The sequence below is a fragment of the Pelophylax lessonae genome (genome assembly GCF_965119305.1).
Source record: "Pelophylax lessonae genome assembly, chromosome: 1".
In the NCBI taxonomy this organism is placed as follows: Eukaryota; Metazoa; Chordata; class Amphibia; order Anura; family Ranidae; genus Pelophylax; species Pelophylax lessonae.
Genome location: NC_138768.1, coordinates 66314060 through 66338140, shown reverse-complemented (window position 1 = coordinate 66338140; position 24081 = coordinate 66314060). Strand labels below are relative to the sequence as shown.

Genomic DNA, 24081 nt, shown 5'->3' with positions numbered 1-24081 from the left:
ATATGCGGCCCAAGAAAAGTTCTCTACACTCAATGTGGCCCAGAGAAGCCAAAAGTTTGGACACCCATGCTCTTAACGCTCCTCAAGGTTAGTCTATGTGTCCATGCACACACAGGTGTCAGTGCCATCTTAAGAGCCTTATAGGCCCCTGGGCAATGCAGTGCACTGGGGCCCCCTGCCTACACAATCACGCACGAGAATAAAAATGCAAGTTATCGATAAGGCGATATTTATTTTTATTCGTACCTCAAACAAAATCAGTGTTTAAACATTAACACAACGTTTGGACAACATAACATGAGCGTGAATTGTGTTCAATGCATTCATCATGGCAAGAGAGCACAACTACCTGGAGTATATACATTACAGGGACCAATATATACTACAAGAGAGTACAACTACCTGGAGTATATACCTTACTATATACATATTACAGGGACAAATATATACTACAAGAGAGTACAACTACCTGGAGGATATACCTTACTATATACATATTACAGGGAACACCATATACTACAAGAGACTCTTGTAGTACATAGTGTTCCCTGTAATATTTATATAGTAAGGTATATACTCCAGGTAGTTGTACTCTCTTGTAGTATATATTTGTCCCTGTAATATGTATATAGTAAGGTATATACTCCAGCCTGAGCCTAGTTGTACTCTCTTGTAGTATATATTGGTCCCTGTAATATGTATATAGTAAGGTATATACTCCAGGTAGTAGTTGTACTCTCTTGTAGTATATAGTGTTCCCTGTAATATGTATATAGACTATATACATATTACAGGGAACACTATACTACAAGAGAGTACAACTACTACCTGGAGGATATATGCCTTACTATATACATATTACAGGGACCAATATATAGTAAGGTATGTCCTCCAGGACAGGTAGTGGTCTGTCTCTTGTGTCATCGATCATCATCATGCCATCATTGCCATGAGAGAGTTAAAAAAAGAATATCATTTAATCAAGCAGCCTGGCAGCTGGGCTGGCTGCCTTACCTTTACAATGGCTGCACATGGGAGGAGGTGGGTGGAGGCGGAGGCGGACCCAGTCTTCTAGGGTCGAGACGGAGGAGAGGAGGACGAGCCGACGAGGAGGAGGATCCTCCTCCAAGTCCTCCGCTGCGGCGCTGTGCATCCTGGGTCTGCACTCTGCTCTGCTAACGTCACTGGTTGCTAGATGCCAATCGGGCTGGCCTTAGCAACCAGTGTGCACAGCAGTGCAGACTCGAGCCACGGCCGCCGCCGGCGGGTGTAAAACAACAGGGGGGGGGGGCCCAGGCCGGCGGACAACGGAACGGGGGGGCCCTAGACCACCAGGGACATGCCACCATCCATGTGGGGCCCCTTGGCAAGTGGGGCCCCCGGGCAACCGCCGGGCATGCCCAGTGGAAAAGACGGCCCTGACAGGTGGTTACAGGCATTTAGGGACAAGAAAATTTAGAGGCAAAAAAAAAAACATCACTTGTGCATACAAAAGACGAGAGTTTGGGCGCAAAAAACGTCAAACGCACATAAACACACATTAACACTAGATGCATTTAGACATGGTCATGCATGGGTGTGTTATTGCATTCTAATGGCCAAAATAAATGATTATTCTGGCCAATAGAATGCATTAACGACAAACACACATAAATGCAACACACAGCTTTAGGTTCGTATTTTTAAGCTGCATTTTCCTCCCCTGGAGCAAGGGTGTCCAGAGGAGTAAAAAAAAAGGCCTGTGTGCATGAGGCCTAAGTCTAGGTTGGATTAAAATTTTACATAAACCAGTTGAAATTTATCTTACGTTTACATTTTTTTTTATTTATTTAGCATTTAAAATTTACATGTTAATCACATACAGATTCCAAAATAAAAAGGAATCAGAAAACACAGAAAAAAGAAAGTATACAATATAATTTTGTAATACTTTATCCCTTTTGCTTGCACCTTCCCTCCCCCCCCCCCCCACATGCCCTCTCCCTGTCTCTGCCCATACAACTCCTCTTCCTTCTGTTTTCCCCTACTACAATGATGCTTAAGCATTAATCTCTATATACTTATTTGATTTTTTTTAAATCAATCCATTTTTCCCTTCATATATAAAGAAATGTATCTTACATGTTACAATAAAATAAATCAATCTATCTATCTATACCAGTGGTTCTCAACTAGGGTCCTGTGGAACCCTAGGGTTCCTAATGAGGTTGCTGGGGGTTCCTTGAGCAATGGGCAATTTCTGCCTCTCAGATATGTTCCCAATGACACCATTGTTCCTTTTAGCTATCTGTAAGGGGGTAATTCTTAGCAATGATGACAAGAGTAAGGAGCATTCTTCCCACTGACTGTCACACTAATGTATCATGAATTGTAAATATAGTCATTTTTAGCAGGGGTTCCCTGAGCCCTGAAAATTATTTCAAGGGTTCCTCTGTGTTGAAAAGGTTGAGAAAGGTTGATCTATACTGTATATTTTATTTATTTTCCCCTGTAGCAACCGCTATGTAAATGCCAAGGATCCCTTTTCCAAGTAGATTCCATGCTGCAAAACACACAACTCCGATCACTTTTAAGGCTCATCGACCAGTCTAGGGGGTATGCTTTTTCTGATGCTTTCTTGGATAGGTAGTGTGTAATGGTAGGATATTCCAGAAACCCTTATAAACAATTTAAGGACATTGAACTTTTTCTAGTAGAACTGTGAGCCAAGTCCTTTCATAAGAAACTGATGGATTGAGATTTGTAGAAGCAACTTGAGGAGATTAGTCTTCCTCTCTGGACAGTCCATGCAAAGTCCTTTCACTAAGAACTAAATAGACTGAGATTTTCAGGATACAATGTCCCCTTTAAATACTCTGACCCTAACATAAAAGGGGTGGCAACTGCACACAGTCCCTAGGACCTCTATCACCAGTGTGCTCCCACTAATGTCCTTGTAAAGTTGGCTGCCTCCTTCTAATATCTTCTAGACGCTTTTACACAGACTAGATCCTCAGAAGACAGCCCCTCAGTCAGCTTCATAAGCTCTCAGCAAAGTAGGCCCCCAGATAGCCCAACCGAGGCCTTGACACCCCACAGGCACATGGCAGAATGACCTAGGTTGTGATGTCCTCCTAAGGGAAAAAGACCCTGCTGCTCTCAGTCTCAGAGTATTTACACACTCTCCCAGTACCAAGACAAGGTCATCCAGTGCCCAGGGCAAGGCAAAAACAAATTCAAAACTGCGCCCCCCCTTCCCTTAGGGTTAGGGTCAAGGCGCCCCCCCCCATCTCTGCAATAAACCAATAAACCATTGCACCCAGAGCAAACGACCCCCCTTCCCACCCCTTGTCCCGACCCTGCACACTCCCAATCACCATCTGGGCACCTCTCCCCAGGGTTTTATGAATTTTCATCTGCTGATTAGACTCTTTCTGCCCACTAACTTCCAGAACATTTCTGGATAACTGGGGGAAGCAGTCAATCCTGCAGCCACTGAAACATATAACAGGCTAAAAGAATCAAACACAGCCACACTGATTACAGTAAGCCCGAACTACATTTGCCTAATGATAAAATACAGCTCAACTGGATACAGCGGGCAAGAATTAAATTTACCTATCCTAACACCTATCTAGGGGGGTGCTACATTTACATACACTATATTTCCATATTACTATAAAAGTATTGGGACACCTGCCTTACATGCACATGACCTCCTTTAATGGCATCCCAGTTTTAGACCGTAGGGTTCAATATTGAGTTGGCCCACTCTTTGCAGCTATAACAGCTTCAACTCTTCTGGAAAGGCTGTCCACAAGGTTTAGGAGTGTCTATGGGAATGTTTGACCATTCTTCAAGAAGTGCATTTGTGAGGTCAGGCACTGATGTTGGAAAGAAGGTCTGGCTCGCAGTCTCCGCTATTATTCATCCAAAAGGTGTTCTATCGGTTTGAGGTCAGGGCTCTGTGCAGGCCAGTCAAGTTCCTTCACCCCAAACTCTCTCTTCCATGTCTTTATGGACCTTGCTTTGTGCACTGGTGCGCAGTCATGTTGGAACAGGAAGGGGCCATCCCCAAACTGTTCTCACAAAGTTGGGAGCATGAAATTGTCCAAAATGTCTTGGTTTGCTGACGACTTAAGGGTTGCCTTCACTGGAACTAAGGTGCCAAGCCCAACCCCTGAAAACAACCCCACACCATAATCTCCCCTCCACCAAATGGTTTGAAGCAGAGTACAAGAAAGGTTCATAAAGAAATGGATGAACGAGTTTGGGGGGAAGGAATTTGACTGGCCTGCACAGAGTCCTGACCTCAACCTGATAGAACACCTTTGGGATGAATTAGAGTGGCGACTGTGAGCCAGGCCTTCTCGTCCAACATCAGTGCCTGACCTCACAAATGCGCTTCTAGAATAATGGTCAAACATTTCAATAGAAACACTCCCAAACCTTGTGGACAGCCCTCCCGAAAGATCTGAAGCTGGTAAAGCTGCAGAGGGTCGGCCAACTCAATATCGAACCCTGCGGAGTAAGGCTGGGATGCATTCAAAGTTCATGTGTGTGTGTAAAGGCAGGCGCCCCAATACTTTTGACAATATAGTGTATATCTATGTATGTTTTCTATTTTTATTTGTCTACTAGTAATCTATTTCAGTTTACTGTAAATCACTGCATTTACTACAAATACCTGGTTGATCCTGCTTGTCCTCCTTCCTTGTAAGCTGACCAAATAAAGTGCATAAGCAGATCCATGCTTGCGTGGTTAATCTGGCATGCCAAGACTTGCTTTTCACAAGTACAGAACACAATGCCAGTGTGCCACAATACAGTGTGCCTGTATCTCCTCTTGTTTGCTTACTGACCATGGATGTCACCCAGTCATGGCTTGTTGACTGACTATGGCTCCCACCCAGAGATTGCTGGGAACCGGTCAGTAATCATACACACCGTAAAAAAAAAAAAAAAAAGGAAACATACTTGCATGTCTGAGAGTGATGTAATGAGCTGCTACCCGCTTTACAAAACAAGCCGACCCTGCTATCCGGAAGAGGATAAGAATGAATGCTGTACGGTCACGTGACCGCACAAGAAAAACTCGAAAAGATGTAAGAAAATAACTTTTTCAATGAATAGTATGGTACTATATTCTATTCATTGGCAATCTGTATTGTAAGTGTAAGAAAGGGCTTACTTCAGAATCTATTGCCAAGACTTTTTATCTAAAACATTTAAATCCAGCAGAATTTTACAAATAGGTTTTTTATGGACCATTAGAAAGATCTTCTCAATAAATCGAGATTTAATCCTTTAAGTTAATAGGCCAATTACGAAGGGTTTAGTCATTTGATGGTGTGCTGGCAGGGAATTTACTTACCGATAATAACCTCCACCTCCCTACTGTCTTCACTGTCGCTGCCATTAGACACACGGCAGAAGTACAAGCCTTTGTCTTCCCCTGAAACGTTGGGAATCTGAGGAGAGAAACAAATAAAATGACTATTTAGAGTAAGAAAGGCGCGACTTTGCATTGTCCATGCAGTGTTCACTATGATAGTGGCCCCAACATCAGCATATAGTCATTTGAGGGAAAGACTGGGAATCTTTGGCCTTGGCGGAATAAAATACGTAATAAACTAATATGCTAAAGAAACTGTACCACACAGTGTGCCATAGATAGTGCTTCATTTATTAATGACTATCCACCTTACTACTTTTTTACAACACCATTGTAAAAAACGCTGGATAGGTGGGCTCTTTTTTCTTTTCTGGATCGTTGTTACATAAACATGCATGGGCGCCCAGTGTACCTCTTCACTGCCTGTGATCAAGCTGTCATTAGACAACCCAGATTAGAGAGGCAAAATGTGCAGAGAGATTCAGAGTGGCTCTGTACCTTGTGATCCCTATGAACCAATCACAGTGATTACAAATGTAAACACTGTCTATGTTTACAAACAATTAGCTTTCTGCTTCCTCCCACAATGGAGACGGAAGAGAGAGGCACCTCTGAGTGCAGGTTTAAAAATTAATAGCAGCTAAAAACAATAACAACTCACATGGAGGTTGCTACATGCAGGCACATCAAGGAAGTAGTGTATCAGGGGATCCTAGGTGAGTGTCAGTCCCAAATGCAGATGTCCTGTGAAGGGATCTAAGACCTTAGCAGCTTCGCTAGGTGACCGTCAGACCTCAGGTCTTACATCCCTTCACAGGGCGCCAGCATATGGGACTGACACCCACCTAGGATCCCCTGATCCATTACTTCCTTGATGTGCCTGCATGTACTAACCTCCATGTGAGTTGATATTGTTTTTATCTGCTGTTAAATTTTAAACCTGCACTCAGAGGCGCTTCGCTCTTCTGTCTACATTGCAGCCTTGGATACCTGGTTTCAGTTCCCATTGACGGCAGCCCTGAGTACATGGACTTTATAGTACTTCTGTGAAGTGCATGGACTTCTTACATTCCCTTGGAGTATTTAGATCTGCAGCTCTAGCACCTTACTTTTTGTTGCTCCCAAAATGGAGAAAGAGTATTCTGCTTCAAATGTCCCTTTGACATACCTCCTTAGACCCAGTCTGTCCGGATAGTGTGGTCGCCTGCTGACTTGGTCCATCCACAGGCAGCTTAAAGTGTTACTAAACCCACAACAGAAAAATCAGTGTGTATATGCAGTAAAGCATGTTTGTTATACTCAATGTGGAACCTAGGGGTTTAATCCTTTGCATTGTGTAAAAAAGGCAGTTTGTTCCTATTTTCTCTGATCCTCCCATTCTTCCACACTTCCCAATCCATCTCCTGATAGAACAGAGCCTTGGGGGCACTCTGCACATGCTCAGTTTGGTGTGTATTGCTAAAGAGTTTTTTTCTCTTGGGAGAGTGCATGTGATCAGCACAGGGCCAATTAGCACTGTCCAGACAGAGGGTCAGGGGTCCAGCAGCCTCATAGGACAATCAGGGGAGAATGAAAACTCCTTCTACAAGCTTTAACCAGTGCTCTGCTGGGCACTGATAGAAGTCACAAGACTGCTCTAACTGCTGATGAGAAAAGGTATTTAGCAGTTTTTATTTACCAAAATGATTGCTTCCCCGTGTTCTGTGTACTGTGGGAGATCAGATATAGTGAATGCAGGCTCCTGGGTTTAGTACACTTTAAAGTGTTGCTAAACCCCTGAACCTGCATTCACTGTATCTGGTCTCCCACAGTACACAGAACATGAAAATGCAATTATTTAATAAATATTAACTGCCAAATACCGTTTCCAATCAGCAGTATATAGCAGTCTTGTGACTTCTATCAGTGCCTGGTTAAAGCTTGTAGGAAGAGTTTTCATTCTCAATAAAAAAAAAAACAGAAACACCCCAAATAAACACAACCAAGCAGGTATAACCCAGAAAGAGTGGTAAATTACGTATATCAGATTCACCTAGTCACACAAAAATAGTAAGTAAACAAGGCAATGGTCGTTAGTAAAAATTCCCCTGGATATTAGGATATAAGAACCATCTACAAACATAATAGATCATTATAGTACTATGCTGGGTAGGGGATCAGAGAGAGCATAGAGTCACTGGTATCCTGAGTACAGAGATGTATAGTAACTAAGTAGAACTACTTCACTACTGTACTTAAGTACCGAAAGGCGGTATCTGTACTTTCCTAGAGTAGAATTTTTTTCTCCTACTTCCACTTTTACTTCACTACATTTTTTCAATGATTTCAATACTTCTACTCCGATATTTTTTTTTTGTGCTGCATAGTTACTCGTTACTATTATAAAAATTATCACTGCCAGAACAGTAGATGGCAGGTTTCATGAAGCTCAAAACATGTGTATTATCAGCGCATACGAAAATAAAAGCTACTGTATGTATAAATAAAAGCTGCATTTGAAATAATAAAAACAATATGATGTTCAAACTTTGACTTCTTTATTTAATAACTACATAACACAGTACTTGTACTTTTACTTTCAGTACTTGAGTAGCATTTTTTTTCAAAACTACTGGTACTTTTACTTTCAGTACTTGAGTAGCAAAATTTTTAAAAAAACTACTTGCAATACTTAAGTACAAAATTTTTTTAAATACTTTAGTACTTCTACTCAAGTCACTTTTTGATCGAGCACTTCCACTTCTACTCAAGTCACTTTTTGATCGAGCACTTGTACTTTTACTCAAGTATGGGTTTAGAGTACTTTATACAACTCTGCCTGAGTATCAAGCCAGGGACTCCAGAGCTTGTAAAATATTTTGGACATCCTCTAGCCTCATATGTTAATTTATATAATGGTAGGTTTTGATTAATAAGCTTTTTTTCCACAGAGCTACATCCAAGACCTCAGTATGGGTCCACTGTAGAACAATCGTCTTCCTGGTATATTAGAACAGGAGACAAAGAAAAAGTTTGGCTACAGCAAATACATTGAGATCCTCAAAAATACCAAAAAGGCACCATTTGGGGCAGCATACATTAAGTAAATAAAAAGTATTGGCAATAAATACTGTGACTTGCTACCAAAAACATCAGATTCTCCTGCACCCTCAAACCATATGAATAAGGTCACCTGGTTCACGTTCACATTTATGACAGGTAGGGAGGTAGGGGTGTCTCATTTATGCATTTTAAATAAGTGTGCTAGTGCATAGTGCACCCTGTGTAAAAATAAAACTTTATAAGTTTGTCCCTAGCTGAGATTACCATGCTGGAATGTCTATCTGTAAGTAAGGAATAGTAAGTGAAGATAAGACTTGTATGATCGGAGAAGAGAAGAGTCTGTCCAGGCTTTGAGTTACAGAGGCAGACATGGCGGAGCCCAAACTGAGCCTCTGTAGCATGCCTTAGCTGTATGTAATGAAAGGACCACCTTGGAGGGATACGCAACTCCTAATGGAATTGCCGTACCCCTATCATAAGGTTGGTGTAAATATATTAAGCCTTGTTATGCCCACAACAGACCGCTCGGGAGAGAAAGAAAGTGAGGCACCCCGGGATTGTACCAAAGTGGTTGATTGGGGGAACAAAGGTGGGTAGCTTCTGCCAATAGGTGTAAACATTGAGTATAAATACGAAGGAACATATTAAGAATAGTAGAGCCGTAAGCAGTATGCAATAAGCGCCCATATAGAAGGATAGATGAGGACTCATAAGAAGAGACAATTGCGGCTTTATTCCATCTGGGAAACAGCCACCAGTGCACATAGATTAATTGAGCTGCATAATAGTAGAGGCGCAAGTTTGGGAGCGCCAGCCCTCCTCTGATTACAGGGAGTTGTAAGGTAGGTAACGACATTCTGGGGGTTTTAGGGTGCCAGAGAGGTTTTTTTTAATCACTTAAGCCCCGGAAGATTTTACCCCCTTCCTGACCAGGGCCTATTTTGCGATTCGGCACTGCGTGACTTTAACGGACAATTGCACGGTCGTGCGATGCTGTACCTAAACAAATTTGGCGTCCTTTTTTTCCCACAAACAGAGCTTTCTTTTGGTGGTATTTGATCACCTGTGCGATTTTTTGATCATGCGCTATAAACAAAAAAAGAGCGTCAATTTTGCAAAAATAATATTTTTCACATTTTTTATATGAAATTCCCCCAAAAAAATGTAAAAATCTAAATTTCTTAACATTTTAGGCCAATTTTTTTTTTAACCATATGTTTGGTAAAAAAAATTGCAAAAAGCGTATTTTGATTGGTTTGCGCAAAAGTTATTGCGTTTACTAACAAAGGGAAAGATTTTTGTCATTTTTTTTTTTTAACGCGTAATGGCGGCGATCTGCGATTTTTTTTTTTTTGCGGGACTGCGACATTGGGGCGGACAGATCGGACCCTTGACTGACATTTTTGACACTTTTGGGGTTACCAGTGACATTACTACAGTAATCAGTGCTATACATTTGCACTGTTACTGTAAAAATGACACTGGCAGTGAAGGGGTTAACTTTTTTTGAGAGGGAGGGGTTAAGTGTGTCCCTAGGGGCGTGTTTCTAACTGTGATTGGCTGTGGCTTGATGTGTAAGAACAGAGATCAACGGTCCTACATAGTAGAACCGTTTGATCACCATTCTTACACAGGGGAGAATGACAGGCGGCTTTGTTTAGAATAGCCGCCTGCCTTTTGCCCGCTGTCACGGACGATCACGAGTGCTCGGTGGACATCGGGTCTGTCGGGCACACACGCGGGGGGGGGGTCCGTGACCGAGCGGGAGCGCGCATCCGGCGGCGCGCGCTCGCTCCCAAAACCCTTACAGGCTAGCGAAGTAGTCCTACGTCGCTTTGCCTGTGAGGGGCTGACTGCCGACGTAAATAGTCGTGCGGCACTCGGCAAGTGGTTAAATCTTTACATGTGCCAGCAATTTTATAGTTTTGGTAATAAATATGATTTTTTATTGTGTATGTGTGGACATATTGAATGAGTGAAAAGTCTCATCCAGAAATATTTGTTGTTCTAGCCTATGTAGGGATGTTGGCATTCACCTTTTATGGGTGTAAGCACTCTTGAATAGGATTAGTATGTTGGCCTTCAGAGAGGGTGGTTGCTGCCTTGTCAGTACAGTACAAGGCCATTATTATGTGCAGCTGGAAACTATCTATATTTCCCTGGCAGACAGGGACTTGAATTGTTTAGTCAATGAGCTGCCTTAGAGCAGACACACTTTGGTGATGCTTAGCAAGGAAGCCAGGCCTCAATAACAAAATAAAACTAAATCAGAGAGGGTTTATTCTGGCCAATAAAGATAATGGTGGGCATCTTGTGGACTATGCACTTAGTTCATATTTAAAGATGTTAAGACTTATGTCAGCAAATATGTAACGTCTATCCAGAGCTGAGTTATGTGGCCAGACTTGTGTGATTTTCTCAATGTTAATGACCTCTCTGTAAATTTCGGTCACTATATCAGTTCCTGCTAGCTCGTTTTGGCAAGCATACAAGTCAATACAACAGTGAAGGAACAAGGAGTGGAGAGACATGACCAGATGCCTTATTTGTGCTCGGGTGCCTGAGGGTCGGGATCCTGGACTATTGCTAGTAAAGCATTAGAAATAAATAACAAGTAAATGTTTGTAGGATCTCTATAGTGAAGAATGGATGACCTAGATCAGAGGTCTCTAAACTTTCTAAATAAAGGACCAGTTTACTGTCCTTCAATCTTTAGGGGGGCCGGACCAGGGGAGGACTGGGCCAGGGGGTAGGGTGGAAATTGCCCCCTGGGCCGCTCTGATGCCCCGTAAAAAGGCTGCATTGCTTCTGCCACAGATCTGGTGATGAGAAGTAAAAAACTCCCTGCCACTTGACCTACTAAGTGCAAATTGAAGGCAAGGACAGAGCGCAGCCCCCCCTCCCCCCAGCATGGATGGTGTAAACTGTGTCTGAGCAGAGGCCGGTTCCATGCCCCGCTGGAGACTTCTCTTCCGGCCAGCCCCACTGAGCTGTCCCAGCTCCCCCCAACTGCCCCCTGCTAGCCAGGTCGGGAACCCGGATTCAGCCGGTGTTTAAAGAGTAATTGGAGATGGGCTTCAGCTTGGAATGGGGTTTAGGAGGAGGATGGGAAGAAGGAGAGTGGGAGGGGGGCCAAGTCGCTGCACCATGGGCCTCTAGTTTGTACTTGCCCCCTGGGCCAAAAGTTGCCAGTCTGCCCCTGGGCCGGACTGTGGCTAGTGGGAGAAGAAAATGTCCTGACATCAGTGGGATTAAACAATGCCCCATCACTGGTATTAGGGGGTTTAACCGGTTGCCGACCGCTGCACGACTATATACTGCGGCGGTCAGCCCCGGCCAGGCAGAGTGACGTATCGGTACGTCACTTGCCTGTCACTTCCTTGTGAGCCAATAGCGGGCGGGCGCGCGCCCGCCGCGGCTCGTTCACAGGGAAGTTAGTGCGTGTGTCACTCGCCGATCATCGGTACAGAGGGAGAAAGTCAGGCGGCTGATGTAAACAAGCCGCCTGTCATTCTGCCCTGTGTAGAAACAGTGTTCAGACGGTTCTACTATGTAGGACCGTTGATCACTGTTCCTACACTAGTAGCCACAGCCAATCACAGTAGAAAGCACGCCCCTAGGGACACACTTAACCCCTCCCTCCCCAGTAAAGTTAACCCCTTCCCTGCCAGTATCATTTTTACAGTAACAGTGCATATGTATAGCACTGATTACTGCAGTAATGTCACTGGTAACCCCAAAAGTGTCAAAAATGTCAGTCAAGGGTCCGATCTGTCCGCCGCAATGTCGCAGTACCGCAAAAAAAATCGCAGATCGCCGCCATTACGCGTTAAAAAAAAAACACCAAAAATGACAGAAATCTTTCCCTTAGTTAGTAAACGCAATAACTTTTGCGCAAACCAATCAAAATATGCTTTTTGCGATTTTTTTTTTTTTTTTTTTACCAAACATAGGTAGCAGAAAACAAATTGGCCAAAAATGTTAAAAAATTTTGATTTTTACATTTTTTTGGGGGGGCATTTCATATAAAAAAATGTGAAAAATATTGTTTTTTTTTTGCAAAATTTACGCTCTTTTTTTGTTTATAGCGCAAAAAGTAAAAATCGCACTGGTGATCAAATACCACCAAAAGAAAGCTCTGTTTGTGGGAAAAAAAAAGGACGTCAAATTCGTTTAGGTACAGCGTCGGACGACCGCGCAATTGTCCGTTAAAGTCACGCAGTAAAAAATCGCAAACAAACCCCTGGTCTTTAAGCAGCCAAATCCTCCAGGGCTTAAGTGGTTAATAGTGTCCCATTGTTGGTGTCAATGGGAGGAATAGTGCCCCATCATTGGTGTCTATGGGAGGAATAGTGTCCCATTATTGGTATCAGTGGGAAGAATAATGCCCCATTATTGGTGTCAGTTGGAGGAATAGTGCCCCATCGATGGTATCAGTGAAAGTAATAGTGTCTCATTGTTGGTATCAATGGGAGGAATAGTTTGCCATAGTTGGTTAGAGGATTAGTGCACCATTGTATGTGGCAAGAACCATTCCCCACTGTTGCTGACAGTGGGGAGAATAATGCCCCAAGGGCTGGATAAAAGCAAGCAAGGGGGGTGAATCGAGCCCCCCCCCCCGGCAGCAGTTCGCAGACCACTGATCTAGATCCATATGGCTACTGTGTACAGGCACCTCAAGCTGCAGTGATATCAAACATGAAAAATCCTTTTTTTTGCAGTTTAAAGTGTCTACAGCAGGAACAACAGAAAGGAAAGATCTGTTGAAAAGTGGAACCTGCTATGCGCTATACCCATATTTCTAAATTGAATTTTTCTAAGATATTGCTCCAGCTGGTGAAAGTATCTGGCAAGTTTAAAGTGTAGGTTCACCCTAAAATTACACTCTGTGAACATTAAACAGCAACACAACACATGCTTGTTTTTTTTAAAGCCCGTAGCGTGTGAAACACACTCAAAAGACTTCACCCGGTGCATAAAAAAGTGCACACACACAAACGTGAGGAACACAAAAAGTGCACAGGGTGTGCAAACACAAATGGTCTTCCCTCCGAAGAGGTAGGACCCGAACCTCGATCCCCCGGGGCGCAAGACTCCTGACAGGGATTTAAGGTACTCATGGTCTGTCTGGCCGAAACCAGACTGACCCCGTTCTTCAGGGGGACTGCCGAAACAGCCCCCACCGAGTACTAAGTGGGGCTCCCCCGAAGGGAGACCCCATGAGAGAGGGCGGACTAAGCCAAAAGGCCATATCCACCCCCTCCCAAGACTCAAGACAGGGCCCGAGGACCCACACCCTACAAGTCGTGCAGTGAAAAAAAAGGTGATAGAAAGTGACAAACTACAAAGAAAAAACACACACAAACAAAAAGGTGGGGAAGGGGAAGTGGAGAGGTGAATTAGTGCCCTTGTGAAAATGCAAGGGCAGGCCTTCCGGCCGGAATAGGAATTCCTCTGGTCGAAGCCAAAAGGCCTTGCCCAAGAGGCAGGTGCTTAAAAAAGTGTGCGTAGGTGCAGTGACCATGGTGCCAAAAAACTCAAGGCGAGCTGCCCCTCACAAGTGAGAATTAAGGCACCCCTGGGCTGCCACCCCAGGGGCACATACACTACGGGCTTTTTCTACCCCGGCCCAATGGCCAGACCGAGTGTAGCCCTTACCTACCAGGAGGTTTGGAACGTGGACAGCTTAGAGAGAGCCTGCCTTCAACTGGGGACAAGCCTTTTGCAAGGCCAGATTCAACCCAGGAGGAAAGGCCCTCCCACCGCCATCCCAATTCCTCACCAATTACATCCAGGAGCAATACTAACCGTCTTTCCCCAGCTTTCTTGCTCCCTTCAAACTGGTAGGGGCGGACCCATTCAAATCAGGAAGGCATTGGAACCATTCGGCTTTCTCTGGTTTGGCCTACTCCGGTCCTCCAGTTACGCCCAGAGCGCCCCTGTTAACTTTGGCCACCACCGATACTAACCTTCAGGTTCCATTCCAACACTGATAAGAACAGATACTACACTTGATCTTAGCCAAAAGGCCGAGAAGCAACACAACACATGTACCTTGATAAATGCATGGACCCCTGTCCATGCTATGGTTGTCCTGCAATCAGCATTGGAAATGACAGCCCATTTACAAGTGACACCAGGCAACTTATGGTGTCGCTCCCAACCCCCCCCCCCCCCCCCCCATCTTGTAATTGCAAGGCCTGACCGGCAAACACTTCCACCTTGGGACTGTTAAGGACGTAGATCGTAAAAGTTTTAGGTCTGCATTATAGGATTCTTGCATTCTTACCATGGGTATGCATTCTGCCTGGACTAACCCTTTGAGACAAAGTGAAACATCTAAAAATTAGGATAACAGATTTTGCACAGAGTGCAGATTTAACTGAACAAGGAAGTGGTGATCAGGGGGGGGGAGCTGTGGAAATTGAATGAAGAACTTCAGACTTTATCCTAAAATAATCTTCAACTATTCCTTCTGATTATAGAACAGACAGCAGTTTCACACTTTTAAATCAAAACTCAATACAGAGCATACAGTATCTCACAAAGTGAGTACACCCCTCACATTTTTTTGTAAATATTTTATTATATCTTTTCATGTGACAACACTGAAGAAATGACACTTTGCTACAATGTAAAGTAGTGAGTGTACAGCTTGTATAACAGTGTAAATTTGCTGTCCCCTCAAAATAACTCAACACAGCCATTAATGTCTAAACCACTGGTGACAAAAGTGAGTACACCCCTAAGTGAAGATGTCCAAATTGGGCCCAATTAGCCATTTTCCCTCCCCAATGTCATGTGACTCGTTAGTATTACAAGGTCTCAGGTATGAATGGGGAGCAGGTGTGTTAAATGTGGTGTTATCACTCTCACTCTCTCATACTGGTCACTGGAAGTTGAACATTGCACCTCATGGCAAAGAACTCCCTGAGGATCTGAAAAAAAGAATTGTTGCTCTACATAAAGATGGCCTAGGCTATAAGAAGATTGCCAAGACCCTGAAACTGAGCTGCAGCACGGTGGCCAAGACCATACAGCGGTTTAACAGGACAGGTTCCACTCAGAGCAGGCCTCGCCATGGTCGACCAAAGAAGTTGACTGCATGTGCTCAGCGTCATATCCAGAGGTTGTCTTTGGGAATTGGACGTAAGAATGCTGTCAGCATTGCTGCAGAAATTGAAAGGGTGGGGGGTCAGCCTGTCAGTGCTAAGACCATACGCTGCACACTGCATCAAATTGGTCTGCATGGCTGTTGTCCCAGAAGGACGCCTCTTCTAAAGATGCGGCACAACAAAGCCTGCAAATTGTTTGCTGAAGACAAGCAGACTAAGGACATGGATTACTGGAACCATGTCCTGTGGTCTGAGACCAAGATAAACTTATTTGGTTCAGATGTCAAGCCTGTGTGGCAGCAACCAAGTGAGGAGTACAAAGACAAGTGTGTCTTGCCTACAGTCAAGCATGGTGGTGGGAGTGTCATGGTCTGGGGCTGCATGAGTGCTGCCGGCACTAGGGAGCTACAGTTCATTGAAGGAACCATGAATGCCAACATGTACTGTGACATACTGAAGCAGAGCATGATTCCCTCTTTTCGGATACTGGGCTGCAGGGCAGAATTTCAACATCATAACGACCCCAAACACCCCTCCAAGTTGACCACTGCCTTTCTAAAGAAGCTGAGGGTAATGGTGATGAACTGGGCAAGCATGTCTCCAGACCTAAACCCTAAGGTCTCTAACATTCACCAGCTCCATGATGTCTTAATGGAGGAGTGGAAAAGAACTTTAGTGGCAACCTGTGAAGCTCTGGTGAATTCCATGCCCAAGAGGGTTAAGGCAGTGCTGGAAAATAATAGTGGCCACACAAAATATTCATACTTTGGTCCCAATTTGGACATTTTCACTTAGGGGTGTACTTACTTTTGTTGCCAGCGGTTTGGAAATTAATAGCTGTGTGTTGAGTTATTTTGAGGGGGACAGAAAATTTACACTGTTATATAAGCTGTACACTCACTTCTTTACATTGTAGCAAAGTGTAATTTCTTCAGTGTTGTCACATGAAAAGATATAAAAAAATACGCTGGTGCATTTTTTATGCATTTTTGCTGCATTTCCAATGCATTTCAATAGGGAGGTGCGTTTTTGGTGCATTTTTTTTAACTGACTGAATATACACCAAAAATGCGGCAAACAGGATTTTTAACACCGCAATGGAAGCGCAACGGACCAGTGTGAAGACATACATAGAATTTAAAGGGATGCATTTTTCTGAGCTTTTCTTGCACTTTTTTTAACGCAAAAGCGCTTCAAAAACTGCTCAGTGTAAAAGCGGCCTATTGGCTGAAAAGGTGCCAAAATTAGTGCATCCTTAATTTTCAGTTTTGGTCCAGAAGTTTCATTTCGGTGCATCACTACTTAAAACTCTTTGTTTAAAGCTAACACGACACTAAATATATTGATTTTTTTCCTTCAACTTTTGTAACTTTTGAACTCATTGCTCTTATGTCTTTATTTATTTACACATAAAGCTGTTATCTAATGATAAATCACACATGGGGTAATTGTAGTGTAGCGTTTTCACTGTTAAAAAAACATTTATTTTTCTGCTTACCACAAAAGCGCTACTTGTGGCACCTATCATGGCGACACCATTTCGGAACCACTGGTAACGGGGCAGCGGTTTTCCCACTGCACCACACTCTAAAAGCAGTCTGCTCCCCACAAGAATTTTTTGGGGCTGCGGCTGATTGCAGATTTGTAGTTTGTCATCAAATATTCCTACAAAAAATAAAATAAAATTATGAGTGATTTTTAAAGCTGAACAAACAACTAACTACACAATTGAAATACATACAGTGAGGCGTTTTTTACCTGTATTTCTTCTCATCCAGTCCTAAGCCTTCCATACATTACAGCCACCTGACTTTTTGCTATTGCAGTTAAACAACACAGCTAATTCAAATCCATGCCTCCAACCCAGCCAAGCTCAATCAGGGTTTTTTCCGAACTTGCTAGGGATTCCTTGAGCTGTGGCTGATTGACCTCCCATTTGGTGATATCTGCATAGCTCCAGGGTCAACACCACTTGGCAGAGCACCAGTAATCTTTTCTGCTGTCTCTAAAAGTGGCGTTCTGACCACTACTGTATTATAGGGGTCATTTGTTTCACTGAACAGCAAGCGGCAGCTGCCAAAGCCAGCAGATTATTAGCATGCATAAAGAAAGGGATGTATTCCAGAGATAAGACTATAATCCTTCCACTTTTTTAAAACTCTGGTCCGACCGCATCTGGAGTATTCTGTCCAGTTCTGGTCGCCGGTCCTCAGGAGGGATGTGTTGGAGCTGGAGACAGTCCAGAGAAGGGCAACTAAACTAATTAGGGGGTTGGAGGACCTTAATTATGAAGAGCGTCTGCAATCGCTTGATTTATTCTCCCTGGAGAAGAGACGCCTGAGGGGGGACATGATAGCAATTTATAAATATCTCAATGGGGATCTCGGCATAGAAAAACAGCTATTCAGTCGAAGGGATTGCATGAGGACTCGAGGGCATACAATGCGATTAGAGGAGAAGCGTTTTAACCTCAGGCAACGTGGGGGGTTCTTTACTGTTAGGGCTACAAGATTGTGGAATTCTCTACCACAAGAGGTGGTTTCTGCGGGAAGTATGGTGGCTTTCAAAAGACTCTTAGACTTACATCTCAAGGATCAGTACATTGAGGGCTATGTGAGATGATTACAGCCACGCACGCCTACACAGGTTGAACTGGATGGACTATTGTCTTTATTCAACCTCACCTACTATGTAACTATGAATTGGTTTTAGCAAGGGTTCCTCAAGACCTACATTTTTTTTTCTTTTTTATATTTATAAAGTTTATTGATTACAGCCAGGTACAGGTAATACAAAAAGTCATTAATTATTCATGTCAACATGTCAATAATTAGGGTTTGGCATCATCACATACGCGAAGAAGAAAAAAAAAAAAAAGAAAACCCTCACTGGCATGCAACTTTCTTTTTCTTTTTTGTTTTCCCTATAGTAGGCAAAAGGTCTACCATTAGGGCCACAGTAAGAAAGGAAAGAGAAGAAAAAAAAAAATATATGTTTTTTTTCAAGGGTTCCTCTGTGATAAAAAGTTTGAGAAAGGCTGCGCCAAACTGTGACAGCAAAGGAGCAGAAATAGACTGATGGGGCTATCTCTATACTCTCTATACCTGTTAGCATGTTGCTTGTCAAAAAAAACAAACAAAAAAAAAACATGCTCATCTTCCTCTATTAAAGCTGAAATATGGCAAAAAAATATATAAAATAGAGACATCTAGCATTAAAGTGTCACACTGTAAAAATTACTTCTAAAGATAGATTTTTTTTTCTAAACACAGATTGTATTAAAAATAACACATTTTGGATGCTGTACTCGACGCCCTTTATTGGGCCTGAAATATGACATAAAAGATAAAAATTGTAACCATATTATACCCATTAACCACTTGCCTACAGTGCACTTTCACCCGCTTCCTGCCCAGACCGATTTTCAGCTTTCAGCGCTCTCACACTTTGACTGAGAATTACTCAGTCATGCAACACTGTACCCATACAAAAATTGTGTCCTTTTTTTCACACAAATAGAGCTTTCTTTTGATGGTATTTGATCAATACTGGGTTTTTTATTTTTTGTGCTATAAATAAAAAAAGACTGAAAACATCGTGAAAAAACACATTTTTCTTTGTTTCTGTCATAAAATTTTGCAAATTAGTCATTTTTCTTCACAAATTTTGGCCAAAATTTATACTGCTACTTATCTTTGGCAAAAATAACCCAAGTAAGTGTATATTATTTGATCTTTGTGAAAGTTATAGAGTCCACAAGCTATGGTGCGAATCATTGAAAATTGATCACACTTGATCACACCTGATGTACTGAAGGCCTATCTCATTTCTTGAGACACTAAAAAGTTAGGAAAGTACAAATATCCCCCAAATGACCCCTTTTTGGAAAGTAGACATTCCAAGGTATTTAATAAGGGGCATGGTGAGTTTTTTGAAGTTGTAATTTTTTCCCACAATGCTTTGCAAAATGAAGATTTATCTTTTTTTTTTTTTACAAATTGCCGTATTAACAGGTTATTTCTCTCACACAGCACATGTATACTTGCAACTACACCCCAAAACACATTCTACTACTCCTCCTGAGTATGGCGATACCACATGTGTGAGACTTTTTCACAGCCTGGCCACACACAGAGGCCTAACATCCAAGTAGCACCGTCCGGCATTCTAGGAGCATAAATTACACATATAATTTCCTGACAACCTATCGCACTTTTGAAGGCCCTGGAGCACCAGGACAATGGAAACCCCCATAAAATGACTCCATTTTGCAAAGCAAACAGCCCAACGTATAATTTTTGAGGCATAATGAGTCTTTTGAATATGTCATTTTTTTCCACAAGTTTTTGGAAAATGTGGAAAGAAAATGAAAACACATGTTTTTTATACAAAGCTGTCCATTTATGCAATATTTCTAACACATAGCATGTACATAGCAAAAATTGCACCCCAAAATACATTCTGCTATTCCTCCTGAGTATGGCGATACCACATGTGTAACACTTTTTCACAGCCTGGCCACATACATAGGCCTAACACCCAAGTAGCGCTTTACACAAAGTTGTCCATTTATCCACTTTAAGACTGGGCCTATTTTTGACACTTGGTGTTTACAAGCTAAAATCATTTTTTTTGCTAGAAAACTACTTGGAACCCCCAAACATTATATATTTTTTTTTAGCAGAGACCCTAGAGAATAAAATGGAGATTGTTGCAATATTTTTTATCACACCATATTTGCGCAGCAGTCTTCCAAATGCGATTTTTTTTAAAAAATTCACTTTTTTGAACTAAAAAATAAGAAAACAGTAAATTTAGCCCAATTTTTTTCCATAATATGAAAGATAATGTTACGCCGAGTAATTAGATACCCAACATGTCATGCTTCAAAATTGCGCATGCTCACAGAATGGCGCCAAACATTGGTACTTAAAAATCTTCCGGGGCTTAAGTGGTTAAAAATCCCCATAGGCGACAATTTAAAAATGTCTACAGGTTACCAGTTTAGAGTTACAGAGGAGGTCTAGGGCTCAAATTATTGCTCTCGCTCTAACGATCGCGGCGATACCTCACATGTATGGTTTGAACACCGTTTACATATGTGGGCGGGACTTGCGTATGTGTTTGCTTCTGCGCGCGAGCTAACGGGGACAGGGCGCTTTAATTTTTTTTTTTTTCCTATTTATTTTATTTATTATTTTTTTATTTTTACACAGTTTAAAAAAAAAATGTTTTGATCATTGTTATTCCTATTACAAGGAATGTAAACATCCCTTGTAATAGAAATAGGCATGACAGGTCCTCTTTATTGTGAGATCTGGGGTCAAAAGTCCTCACACCTCACAACTACACTAAAAAAGAAAAAAAAAAAAAAAAAAATTGTTGAAAGAGGAAAAAAAAAAAAAGAAAAAAAAAAAAGCGGCCCTTTAAACCGGTTGCTAGGCAAAGTCTTTTGACGTAGCTCCGGTCCTCCAAGACCATAGACTTCCTGTCTCTGAGGATCCGGGACCGGATAGTTTTCCCCGCTGCCGGCGGGTCCGGTAAGCTGGGAAAACGTCTGGGACGCGGCAGGAGCGGGGGGGGGCACCTCTTCCCCTGCACCGTAAGGGTAATTACACGGCGAATCCGCCACTGGGACCACCCTTATCTGAAAGCCGACCGCCGGCCGTTTCAAAAAATACCGGGGTTATGGCTGCTATCTGCTGCCATAACCCCAGTATTTAGCTTTTAATGGCCGACGCATATAGTCGTTAGGCGGTCAGTAAGTGATTGCATGTATATGGCAAACAGGTGACGATAACTGATGGGGTGACAGGTGACGATGACTGATGGGGTGACAGGTGACGATGACTGATGGGGTGACAGGTGACGATGACTGATGAGGTGACAGGTGATTATGATTGATGAGGTGACAGGTGACGATGATTGATGAGGTGACAAGTGACGATGATTGATGGGGTGACAGATGACAATCACTGACGGGGTGACATGTGATGATGATTGATAGGGTGACAGATGACGACGACTGATGGGGTGACAGGTGACGATGACTGATGGGGTGACAGGTGACGGTGATTGATTGGGTGACAGGTGACGGGCGATGGTCACTGATGGGTAACAGGTGACGGGCGATGGTGCACGGCGGTACTGATGGCAGTCTCCGGTGACTGGTGAACTTTAGGCTACGTTCATATGTGAGCGTAGCGATCGCAGGCAGAATCACTGCGATTCTGCCCGCGATCCGGAAATCATTGCAAATCGCGGGACGCCTGTGCGTTGCCCGTGATTTGCAATAGCACCCCAAATGCTGTGCGATGTTGCTGCGATTTCCGCCTGCCGAATCGCGGTAACATCGTGCAAACAACGCATGACGCCCCAAAGAAGCTCTTGTACCTTTTTTGGGCGTCATGCATTGTTTGCGCGATGTTACCGCGATTCGGCAGGCGGAAATGGCGGCAACATCGCACAGCGTTTGGGGTGCTATTGCAAATCACGGGCAACGCACAGGCGTCCCGCGATTTGCAATGATTTCCGGATCGCGGGCAGAATCGCTGTGATTCTGCCCGCGATCGCTGCGCTCACATGTGAACGTTATGGGTGTCAATTTCTGGGCACTGATGAGGTGACTGTTGGGTGACAGGTGACATTGGGGGGGGGCTGAGGACTGTGTGGGGGGACCTTTATTTCTGTGCTTTTACTTTGTGACAGGTGTACAGAGCAGTAACTCACTATTTCTAGCTCTTCTCCCCTCACACTGGAAACTGTATGAGGAGAGAAGAGCTAGTAACACTGAGTTACTGCTCTTTGTTTACATTTTGTGATCGGCTGTGAATGGATTCACATAGTAAACAGTCACTGTCAGTGACTGTTTACTACCGCCGGTGACAGCTGTGTTCCTACGGAACACAGTGCCACCGACATGACCGCGCTGCGCGCTCCCGATCGCGCATGCGTGGTCATCTTGTGGGCGCCTTCATTGTGATCGGCTGTGTCATTGGAACACAGCCAATCACGTGGGAAACAGCCACGCCCATTGGCTGTTTCCCCCCTGCCGGTGACGGGGGGTGTCCCGGGGACACCCCGACACCGGCAGTGCAGGGCGGCGCGCACGCGATCGCGCGCCTGCCCTGCTTAAAGTGCCGCCGTCATATGATGGCGGCCCAGGATAATGGTGGCTCCGCTCCGCCGTCATATGACGGCGGGCGGGCGGCAAGCGGTTAAAGTAATGGCATAGAAGCTAATCCTTTAAATTTTTTAATACAATTCTAAAATTATTCTGCATGTATTTAAAACATAGTAAAACAATACGAAGAATACTGGATTGATAATAATAATCATAAAAATAATAATAACAGAAACACTAAATTGGTGATATTCTAAACATAATAAATGTACTTATTATTTGAGTAGAATTATTGTGGTGATAATATCAGAAATTTACTGTTTTTCTTGTTATTACTTTTAGACCCCATTCACACTAGCGCGACTTGTCAGGCGACTTGGTCGCCTGACAAGTCACGGTGGGTCGCCTGCTATTGACCGTTACAGGACCCCTTCTAATAGGAGCGACACAAGTCGCTCCGACTTAGAAAAAGGGTCCTGTACTACTTTGGGGGCGACCTGGAGCGACCTGCATTGACTTAAATTATATGAAGTCCGTGCATGTCGCGCCGAGGTCGCGGTGCACACTGTGCACCGTGACTTCACAGGTCGCCCCAGCAAGTCGGGTCGCCCCTGTGTGAACGGGGTCTTATTATTTTTGAAAGCGTAACTTTATCCATAACAACTTAATAAAACAGAATGTTTTTTTAGCAAGGAAGATACATTCCACATTAATAATTATGCCACCACAATTAAAATGTGCTGTAAATTGCCTCCAGCATTGCTCCTGTTTCTTCTTGCTGGAGGCTGCCATTTTGCTGAAGCCCAGAGCCCCTGAGCAGCAGTACATTTTTAGGCTATCAGCAGATCGGCCTTTACGTGTTCAGTACAGTGCCTAAAAATAGAGAGCAACTGAACATGTGCAGAGCAGAGTGAGACAGTGTATTACTGGATTTTAAACAGTATATGTACTTATTTTTAATGTTTTACATAGCTATAACTGCAAAGGAAACCAGCATGAAGTGATCTATCAGGACTTAATTTTCTGACCAAAGTTTCATTTTAAATACATACTCGGGATCGATCGATTATCGGCAAGGCCGATATATCGAGGGCCAATATTGACTTTTTCCGATATATCTGTATCGGCCCTGGAACTGGCCGATATTGCTGATATTCCAAATATTGCTCATGTAAGGGTAAAATGATGTCACATAGCATAATTCGGTTTACAAATGTTATTGAATATGCCATTCACATATGTACAAATTAAAGATATAAGCAATTCCACAGTAGCAGATCTGCTGGCAGATCGGTATCTCTTACACTTGCCGTAAGTGACACTCAGGTGATATCGCTCCGTCCGGCATACAATGACGATCTCGGAGGTCACGTGGTTAACATGTTCAGTAACAGATTTGTGTAGAAAATTGTGTTTATTTTGCAAAA

The 24081-nt window shown here is 43.2% G+C and overlaps 1 protein-coding gene across 2 annotated transcripts in view; it reads right to left on the bottom strand.

Moving 5' to 3' along the window:
* The window catches only part of MALT1 (MALT1 paracaspase), a 214028-nt gene that overhangs the window by 114648 nt on the left and 75299 nt on the right, over positions 1-24081 (bottom strand). For both annotated transcript variants that reach the window (XM_082252978.1, XM_082252979.1), the window contains exons 5-6: positions 17030-17196; positions 5354-5450 (exon numbers count right to left, since the gene is read on the bottom strand). In XM_082252978.1, coding sequence (XP_082109104.1) covers positions 5354-5450; positions 17030-17196 — 264 coding nt within the window. The remainder of the gene's footprint in view (positions 1-5353; positions 5451-17029; positions 17197-24081) is intronic.